The sequence below is a fragment of the Seriola lalandi genome, unplaced genomic scaffold (assembly GCF_002814215.2).
Source record: "Seriola lalandi dorsalis isolate HSWRI2012SDOR001 ecotype SW California unplaced genomic scaffold, Sedor1 jcf7180002054570, whole genome shotgun sequence".
In the NCBI taxonomy this organism is placed as follows: Eukaryota; Metazoa; Chordata; class Actinopteri; order Carangiformes; family Carangidae; genus Seriola; species Seriola lalandi.
The window spans coordinates 39,170-48,847 of NW_019525123.1; the positions used below are offsets into that span (position 1 = coordinate 39,170).

The window sequence follows — 9,678 nt, forward strand, 5'->3', positions numbered from 1 at the left end:
CCGCAAGCTGCCCTTCCAGCGCCTGGTCCGAGAAATCGCTCAGGACTTCAAGACCGACCTGCGCTTCCAGAGCTCCGCTGTCATGGCTCTGCAGGAGGCCAGCGAGGCTTACCTGGTCGGTCTGTTCGAGGACACCAACCTGTGCGCCATCCACGCCAAGAGGGTCACCATCATGCCCAAAGACATCCAGCTGGCCCGCCGCATCCGTGGAGAGAGAGCTTAAAGTTTACTCCTCCTCTAACAACATCAACAACGGCTCTTTTAAGAGCCACTTCACTCTGTTCTTTAAGCGCAAACTCCTGTTTCACTTTTGGTTGATATTTGTCAGTAATTATGGTTTTCTCGATATGAAATTGGGAAGATAGATGAACAGCAGTCAATATCCTTCTGCTTTACACAAATTTAAGCAATTTCTTCAATGAAGTAATGCCACAGTAACTGTGGCCCTGTTATTAAAAACATCCACATATATTTAGAAAAGAAAATGATAATTTGAAGGATCTACCTTTAGTAATGAAAAATGACAGCAAAGCCTAAAGTAGATTAAATTGGTCCAGGATCTCCTCTGTCAGAGGTACAAACCACAGATGGATCCTGACCAAATAAAGGCTCGGTGACCAACTAGAAACAGAAAGGTACATGGTCATTGCTCGACGGGGGATCTAGAAACAGAGGTGCACTCCCTTGTCCACTGTGACTAGTTCTCTCTGGTCAGAGGCCTCTATTAAAGGGCAATAGTCAAGATAATAACACACTTATTTTAAGATGTTAACCCCTGAGGAGAAACTAGCAGGTGAATATTTATCTACCTGCCACGGCCTGGGGGACTCAACAAGATCCTCAAAACTACATATATGTATAATGCTCTTCATTAAACTGTATACAATCTGATGATGGACTGAATCAGTATGTGACACATGTTTAATAATTAACTTAATTAACTGCTTTTGCAACAACCTATTTTTGTTCATGCCAATAAAGCTATTTGAATTGAATTAATAGGAAGCCTGTAGATGAAGCGCAAAATTTTAAGCTCTTGGTCCAATCATACAAAAACAACAGTGGACAGTGTTGTGGACAGGAAACCATAACACCACCAGGTGACATGAGTTTGTTTTTGGTGAACAAAGCCTGTCTCATCAAGGCTGATGAGCTGTGGTAAAAGTCACTGTAAAAATACGTGTAAAGATTTTGTAAAATTGGTTTGACATACTTAAGAACCCAGTTAAAGGTGGACTGCAGTACAGGGATCAGTGTAGTATATGGATGGGAACCCATCTGGACCTGGAGCCTTGTTCGATTTGATCTGTTCATTTCCATCTCTGATATTTCAGCTGCCATCTGATTCCTATTTTGATATGTAGAAGAAATACTCAATCAAATTGAGGATTGGGAATATAAATTAGAATTAAAATGTTTATAAACATACTTGTATATCTTTTAATTTGGGCTGTATGATATTAGTCAGAGGGCTCTAAATTTTATGAATTGAATTCCTTAGCCTGTTGTTTTAAAGCCAACTGATTTACTGGCTTTTCCTCCATCTTCTGAATACTTGTGTTTTGTGACTAATAACTTTTCAGAGTTGATCTCATTTATTTCATTCTTTTTCTTCACTATTTGCCCTGCATTTTTTTTGATCAGATGCATATTTCTCTTTGGATTTCAATTCTGATTTTAGATGGTCTTACTTTTTTTTGCCATTCATTCTTTAAATTAGCTCTTTAGTTGCAAATATTTTAAATGCATCTCAAAGTATCAGAGAAACCTTTTGATTATCATTCTGATCCTTCATACAGTTCAGAATATGAGTGTTTAATCTCAACAAAGTATTTCTTTGATCCTGTCCAGATTCAGTTTTAAATAAAGAGCAAGGTCTGAAAAGTCCATAATGCTTATGTCACAGTCAACAACCCAAAGGTGAAAAACATATTCAGTCCTATACTGTATACCGAATGTGGTTTTGAGAAATATATATAGTCTTTAATTACCGCATTTAATTTTCTTCAGACATCTATGACTAACATTATTCATAGCAGAATTGATTTTTGTACCCCTCAGGTTACTGTTGAATAATTAAATCTAAAAATGTAATCTTACAAACAGGAGGATTCCAGCACCATTAAGAACATTTAATAATGCTAAATAGTGTGGTTTAATGGACTACGCTGAACAGAGTGCAACAGCGTTAACTTGTTTATTTTTATGTCGTACTCAGTCCTGGTAGTTTTTCTGTGACTGATTCATGCTCCGGTTCAGGAGGTGGCGCTGATGCAGCAAAGAGTTCATTATCAGCGGCCATGAAATTCCACAGAAGAAAAAGTTACCCGCCTCTGCTCTGTCTTCTTTCACGTCCTCAGACAGGGTTTGAAAGGCTGTGAAGCTCAGAGTGATCATCATTGACTTAACGTCGACCAGATAGTAAACATGAGTGGAAGAGGCAAAGGAGGAAAGGGACTCGGTAAAGGAGGCGCCAAGCGTCACCGTAAAGTTCTCCGTGATAACATCCAGGGAATCACTAAGCCCGCCATCCGCCGTCTGGCTCGCCGTGGCGGAGTCAAGCGTATCTCCGGTCTCATCTACGAGGAGACCCGCGGTGTGCTCAAGGTCTTTCTGGAGAACGTCATCCGTGACGCCGTCACCTACACCGAGCACGCCAAGAGGAAGACCGTGACCGCCATGGACGTGGTGTATGCTCTCAAGAGACAGGGCCGCACTCTGTACGGCTTCGGCGGTTAAACTCTCCAACCACCAACATCTAAACAACCCAAAGGCTCTTTTAAGAGCCAAACACTGAGTCACAAAGAGCTTTATCCTCTGTACATCACATAACGATATTAAAAATTCATCGATAAAATGATTACATTAACACAAAATAAAGCCCCGTAAAGCTAAATGGAAATGTTTAAGTGTATCAAAGACGGGCAGAAAAGAAAAGTCGTAGAACCACGTTTGAACACTGTAGCTTATAAGTCTGATCACGTCAATGCTGGTCTCAGATCAGTATCACACAGCACGCGCCAGAGAGGGCGATGATCCAACATTCGACCCTGTCGCTGTCCATCAGTCTGATGATCATAATGCATCATGTGTTCCACAATCGAATTTATACATAGTTGCAATTACATTCTTTTGTTCTGTTGTCATGACAACTCCGTGAAACTACCTTACACAGATCAGACACTTCTCAGACCAGACGCTCTCTGAATGGTCTTTAATATTTATTTATTTTTCATAACTTCTGTTCTTTTGCCATTAGTAGGGGTTTTTATATTTAGGTAATCCCACCATATATATATATATATATATATATATTTTTTTTTGTTAATCCACTTCAATCTATCCATAAATAATGTTTTCTAATAAAACGCCATATCTGGATTTGTAATATGGACTAATTTTGATTTCCTTCCTCTGTTTCACCTACTTTTTACCTGCTGCTAAGCTCTACTGCAACTTTACCTCCCCGCATTCTTCTGGTTGTTCTCAAAATAACTTCACATACTGTTTAGTTTTCTTGATCATTTTTGTTGGGTGGACGGAGAATATTTGACAGAGAAGTTTGGAAAGTGTTAAGGTTTTATGATGATGATGAACTCCTTTTTTGTTTCTAGTGTGTTTGTTTTCCCTTCTTTAAAATATATATTTTTTCTTCTTCTTCTAATTTCAGTTCATTTTATTTCTGTCACTAAAATCTGTTACAAATTCTCAGAGCCACTATTTTAATTTCTTGTTCAAATATTTATATTTTGCTTGCGTCCTGCTTTTTGTGATTTCATTTTGCTCCTGAAGCTTATTGCTCATAATGATCTAAAACATTTATTAATGTCCATTTGTCACATGGCTCTTAATAACGACAATTGCATATTTAACCTAAGCATATCCACAGCTTTTCACAGTGTATCAGTCCCGGTTTTCCTCTCACACACATACACGTCTGAAAAATGTAAAATGAAAAGAAAGTGCAGGTTAGCTAACAATGTGTAGCACTAGCCATTTTGTAAACAAAAATAAAAGAAAAACACCGTCAACTTTTTATGAAAAAGCACGTGCTCGACCGTTCGGTAGATATTTTTAAAGAAAATACAACTTAAACCACCCCTTAGTATTGAAATGTAAGTAATTAATATGACACAATGGCAGAGCTCATAGCTCATGCACCTACCAGGGGGACAGCGAGGTGGACGACCCTAAGCCACAGGGGTGCTGCATTTAATTACCATAGGACAAACAAGTTTGCGTGTTGTGAGATAAGTTTTTATGGCAAGTGGAATCACACTACTTCTTAACTCCGTTGCACTAACAAACATACTGACTTGCATCACTTATGTGGATGCCTTTTTTTTTTTTTCTAAATTTAAGACCTTGCTTTTGTTTTCAGGGCAGTGACTCATAAGACTTCAAATTCTTTAATTTCTTTGTGTTATGTTCTTAGGCTACATAAACATGAAATTACAGCTCACAGAAATTTTACCAACACAGATCAGCCATCAAACATCTAATACTCTCTAATCATTTTTTAAAATTATTTTCTAACCTCTGCCATCAGTTGCCCAAGTTTATGTATTTAAGTAATTGTCTATACATATCAAGAGCATTTCAAGAAATGGCAAATAAGCTTCTTTTAACCTGCTCCACTGCACCTAAACTCCTCATATTCTTTACTTATTTCCCTGTTAACCACATAAGTTCATACACTGTTTACTTTAGTTATCATTTTGTTGGGTGAACAGAGAATATTTGATAGGGAGAGACATTTGGATGGTGTGAAGGTTTTTGAAAATGCTAACTCTAATTTTCTCATTAATCTTTTTTTTCTTTTCTCTTTTCCGACCCAAACTCCTGTTTTTGGCAATTTCAATTGATCCTAAAGCTTATTGTTCATGATTTTTAATAACAGCTGACCAAATCTTTCCTCCTCTTTTTAACGTATGTTACTATGGAAACATGACCACCTCCTCCAGCTCAGTGAGCAGTCAACCAATCACAGGAAGGGGACCACACAGTCTCATTTGCATGGAGCCTGAATAACAAGAGTCGCTGCTTCCTTCAACGATTCATCCGTTTCTGTGAAGTAGAAACCAACCAAAATGCCTGAACCCGCAAAGTCTGCGCCCAAGAAGGGCTCCAAGAAAGCCGTGACTAAGACCGCAGCCAAGGGCGGCAAGAAGAAGAGAAAGACCAGGAGGGAGAGCTATGCCATCTACGTGTACAAGGTGCTCAAACAGGTGCACCCCGACACTGGTATCTCCTCCAAGGCCATGAGCATCATGAACTCCTTCGTCAACGACATCTTTGAGCGCATCGCTGCCGAGGCGTCTCGTCTGGCTCACTACAACAAGCGCTCCACCATCACCTCCAGGGAGATCCAGACCGCCGTGCGGCTCCTGCTGCCCGGGGAGCTGGCCAAACACGCCGTGTCTGAGGGCACCAAGGCCGTCACCAAGTACACCAGCTCCAAGTAAACAGCTCTGCTGCTCAGCTGCAACCAACTCAAAGGCTCTTTTAAGAGCCACACACTTCTTCTAAAAGAGAAAACCCTTCAGTACTACACACTGGTTTGAAGAGTTTTTAAAAATTGCAGCAGTATATACTTTACTGTAACAACTGTTATTTGTGTAGCCTGACTCATCTTTAGGATTTTTTGAGATCCAGACTTTAGTCAGAATCAAAAGATCTCTGAGAAATAAGCAGACATAAAATTTCTGTATTGCTCTATTTCAATAGTAGTTTCATTAGTCTGTCAAAATGCAGTACATTTTCTTCCTGAAACTCAACTTCTATAAAAAAGGTAGAACTACAATATATTCTGTAGTTGTACATAGTTTTGCTGGTGGTATAATCTGAGTAGAGAACTAACAGTTCATGAACTATTGAAGAAGGGTGATTAAATGCTTTTGTATTAAAGCGTTACTAAAGTTATTGAAAAGTGGAAATGTTATGGAGAAAAGTGTGAAAATGCTCTCAACACATGGACATTCAATCTCTGAAACTCCTGAACACCCAATCTTGTTACTGTTATGAACATGTGTTAGACATGTAAGCTAAAACCTTAATGCTGTTTGACGCTGCTCCCCCTCCTCAAAAAAAAAAAAATAGATAACGTAAAATCTTTATTTGTGAAAATCCGAAGGCATTTCAGTTTTTTCTACATGTAGACCACATTGGATCAGGTCTAGATCAAAAACCACTACACTCAGACTTGTTAGATGTGGTCTAGATCATCCCAGAGGCTAAAGACCCTTTAAAACATTGTCAGATTTGTGAAACCTTTGATTCAGAGGCGGATTATAATAATAAAAAAAAATGCTTACTTACACTGTTCTGCACAACATGGCCTTTGTGTTGTCAATGTCATGGCAGAAGTCCACATCTTTCCATCTCATTCTCCACTTTAGAACAAAAGTAGAAAAATTACATTAACCTTTTTGAAATACAATCAAAATGTCTTTACAAATTTGTAAATTACTTAATTTGCTCCTGCGCTTCTTTTTTCTGTCTGCTTTAACCCTTTACCTGTTCAACCTGCTGGTGACCTGTGTTATGCATGCTGACAAAGTGAACCCTGTTTTTAATCTTTTTGAGGCTGCTTTCGGTTGAAAAGCAATATTTATCAAGTTTGCCATCCATGGACAGCAACAACTGTTTGATTGCATTATAATACTAGTATTGTGCCTGTTCAAAACGTGCTTTCAACTGTGGCCCTTTTTCCAATTACATCTCGTCCACGTCGACGCCTTTTGGCCAGATTGAATCCTGCCTCATCTATGTATATGAATTCATGAGGGGCCTGGTTGGCCTCCAATTCCATAACTCTCTGAAACCAAATTTATGTAAATCATGTCTATACTGTATACCATACTGTACTGTAACCTATTACTGTGTAGGTTACCTACTTGCAAAGTTCAAAGCTTATAGACCTGGACATTGAATTGAATATACACTATACCTGGACGTGTTGTCGTCGTAGCTCCTTGACTCTCTCACTGTTCCTCTCAAAGGGAACAGTGTAGAGCTGCTTCATCCGCACTCTGTGTTTGGACAATGTCCGCGTAATGGTTGTGAGGCTGATGCTATCGATATTGTCAAATATCTCATGGTCCTTCACAATTCTGGTTTGAATTTCATGCAGTTTTATTGCATTATTTGCAACAACCATTTCTACAACGGCAAGCTCTTGATCATTATTGAGGAGCTTTCCTCTTCCCCCAGAGGGAGGAAGACGTTGCATTCTTTAGAGGGACAAAAAAAATCAACATATGCATTACTGTATGGCCTTATTGACATGTCAAGTGAGAATAGAAACAATCCATGTAAAATGCAATACTTACCTGTTGGTTTGTTGAAAGATGCGTATAATGGAGGCAACCGTTGACCGCCTCAAATTGGGCTGCACTCTTTCACCAGCCTCTTAGTGAAAGACCTTTTTCTGTTTATGTTTCCAAAAACATCACTCCTCAAAGTCTTCCTTTTACTGTATAAGTGTCAATGTAATAGAAAAAAAATAACCCCTGCCACTGAGACTAAGCCAGACTGGAATCAACTGTGTGTCAATTATTCAATTGTTTGTTTATTATCAGCTGAGATATATTGTTTTTGAACTGATATCATTGCAGAAGCAGAGGTTTTTATACTGTATCTAAAGTTTGGAATATTGTTTTTGCTATTGTGGGATGTTGTGTGTTAACATTCGTAAATAATACAAAAACAATCCATAATTTTGTTGGGAGCTATAGCTTGTCTGTTAAGAAAATGTAAGCATTGTGGAAATGTGTTCACTGACTGCATATTGTGTGAAAATGACATGAAATGTGTGAATGTTACGGCCACAAAAGACCGATGCTGTGCTAATTGTGTTTAGAGTTTTGAAAATGGGACAACTGGTTGGACAAACGCTTGTTAGCGACTGAAAAAAAACTGTAATATCACTACTACGCAAAACCTCAGGTCATCCAAAATGTGTTATAGACTTCCCAAATACACAAACAATAAATACATCCAAGTAGTACAAGTCTGAGTTGATGAATTTTCTGTTCCAGAACAGTTGATCTGAGTTAAGCTGTGCATGAGGAATATAAAAAGCCATTGTCAATGGAGCTCAGATTCAATGATTCACCATTGCAACGGGTAAATAAAGAGTAGACAGCCAGACAGATTAATGTGTGACATTAATGAACATTTAGCATTAAAAAATAACAGCAGCAGTGAAGGAGCCTGAGTTGGACAAAATAAAAAAAATAAGTTAACGCTATTAAACTCCATTCAGCGTTGTCCATTAGACCACATTATTTACCAGCAACCTCCTGTATTATTGCGTCATTGTATTCCTTATGCAATGGAGATAAGGGATGGTTGTAACACTTTCAATTTCTCCAATCAGGAACAAATCACCTGATTCACACATCTTTAATTTAGTCTTTATTCTATATGTGTGGAGGTAACATCCTGCGCAGACACAGCCAATTTTAGACTGAAAAAACAAATTATGAGGCAGGGAAGAATTCTTTTTTGTTTATTTCATTTATTTTTGTGAAAACATCCCCTGCTTTGTGATTAAAGTGTTCAAACTTAAATCCTGTTTATGGTGTTGCTGTGTAGATATCTTTCGCACAAGTGGGCAGTGCTAATGTTTTAGCTTGTAGCTTTAATGTAGGCAAGTTCATGGCTGCACCAGTGTGGGATGGTTTCCTGAGAGATGACAAATACATCAAAAAACACTTGTGAAGAATTTTTTATTTAATCCAAGATGTGCAACAAATGTTTTTGCAGTTTAAATCTAATTTCATCTGAGCAGTTGAATTTTATAAATGTTGTGAATTACACACACAGCAGACTCCACTTCTTTGTAACACTGGTAGATTTCACTTATCAAAACTGAAATCAGAACTGCTTGTCAGACGGTGTTAGTGTTTTGATTAGTTACTGTAAAAAGGACTAGCTTGGTTTTAATATCTAAGAAGACTAATCTGTAATTGTGGATATTGTTTCCTTTGAGGGAATTTTGCAGTCTACATAACTAACTCTCCTCAGGAACTATAGCAATTCTCTTAATTTGTCATTGATGATAAAATCCTTTGAATGTGGATTTATGTAACAGCAGCAGAGGACTTGGCTCTTTGGTTCAGGAATTAAGTTCAGCCTAGTTTAACTAAAATAACTCCTCTAACAGATCTGTCCATCTCATTTTACACTATTAACAGAATCATAAACAAGGTGACTGTTAATGGACTTGGCTCTTTGGTTCAGCGTGAAGTGGCTCTTAAAAGAGCCGTTGTTGTTGGTGTTAGAGGAGAAGTTAACTTTAAGCTCTCTCTCCACGGATGCGGCGGGCCAGCTGGATGTCTTTGGGCATGATGGTGACCCTCTTGGCGTGGATGGCGCACAGGTTGGTGTCCTCGAACAGACCGACCAGGTAAGCCTCGCTGGCCTCCTGCAGAGCCATGACAGCGGAGCTCTGGAAGCGCAGGTCAGTCTTGAAGTCCTGAGCGATTTCTCGGACCAGGCGCTGGAAGGGCAGCTTGCGGATCAGCAGCTCGGTGGATTTCTGGTAGCGACGGATCTCTCTCAGAGCCACGGTACCGGGCCTGTAACGGTGAGGCTTCTTGACGCCGCCGGTGGCCGGGGCGCTTTTACGGGCAGCCTTGGTGGCCAGCTGCTTTCTGGGGGCTTTACCTCCGG

General features: G+C 39.2%; 4 protein-coding genes across 4 annotated transcripts in view; 3 read left to right on the forward strand and 1 right to left on the reverse strand.

The window, feature by feature from the left end:
* Positions 1-230, forward strand: part of LOC111662857 (histone H3-like) — a 1,097-nt gene extending 867 nt beyond the window's left edge. Inside the window, exon 2 of the mRNA XM_023416848.2 lies at positions 20-230. Within this exon, the coding sequence (XP_023272616.1) occupies positions 20-223 (204 nt within the window). The 3' untranslated portion in view covers positions 224-230. The remainder of the gene's footprint in view (positions 1-19) is intronic.
* A 2,186-nt stretch (positions 231-2,416) lies between these two features.
* LOC147818516 (histone H4) lies at positions 2,417-2,822 on the forward strand. Its single transcript, XM_087176843.1, has one exon. The coding sequence runs from the start codon at positions 2,428-2,430 to the stop codon at positions 2,737-2,739; it is 312 nt and encodes a 103-aa protein (XP_087032969.1). The 5' UTR covers positions 2,417-2,427; the 3' UTR covers positions 2,740-2,822.
* A 2,244-nt stretch (positions 2,823-5,066) lies between these two features.
* On the forward strand, positions 5,067-5,466 carry LOC111662852 (histone H2B 1/2-like). Its single transcript, XM_023416842.2, has one exon. The coding sequence runs from the start codon at positions 5,091-5,093 to the stop codon at positions 5,463-5,465; it is 375 nt and encodes a 124-aa protein (XP_023272610.1). The 5' UTR covers positions 5,067-5,090; the 3' UTR covers position 5,466.
* A 3,249-nt stretch (positions 5,467-8,715) lies between these two features.
* On the reverse strand, positions 8,716-9,670 carry LOC111662855 (histone H3-like; the record flags this gene model as incomplete). The annotated part of the gene is made up of 1 exon (XM_023416846.2): positions 8,716-9,670. A coding segment is annotated over one exon (369 nt), but the record flags the coding sequence as incomplete, so codon positions are not given.
* Positions 9,671-9,678: the final 8 nt, after the last annotated feature.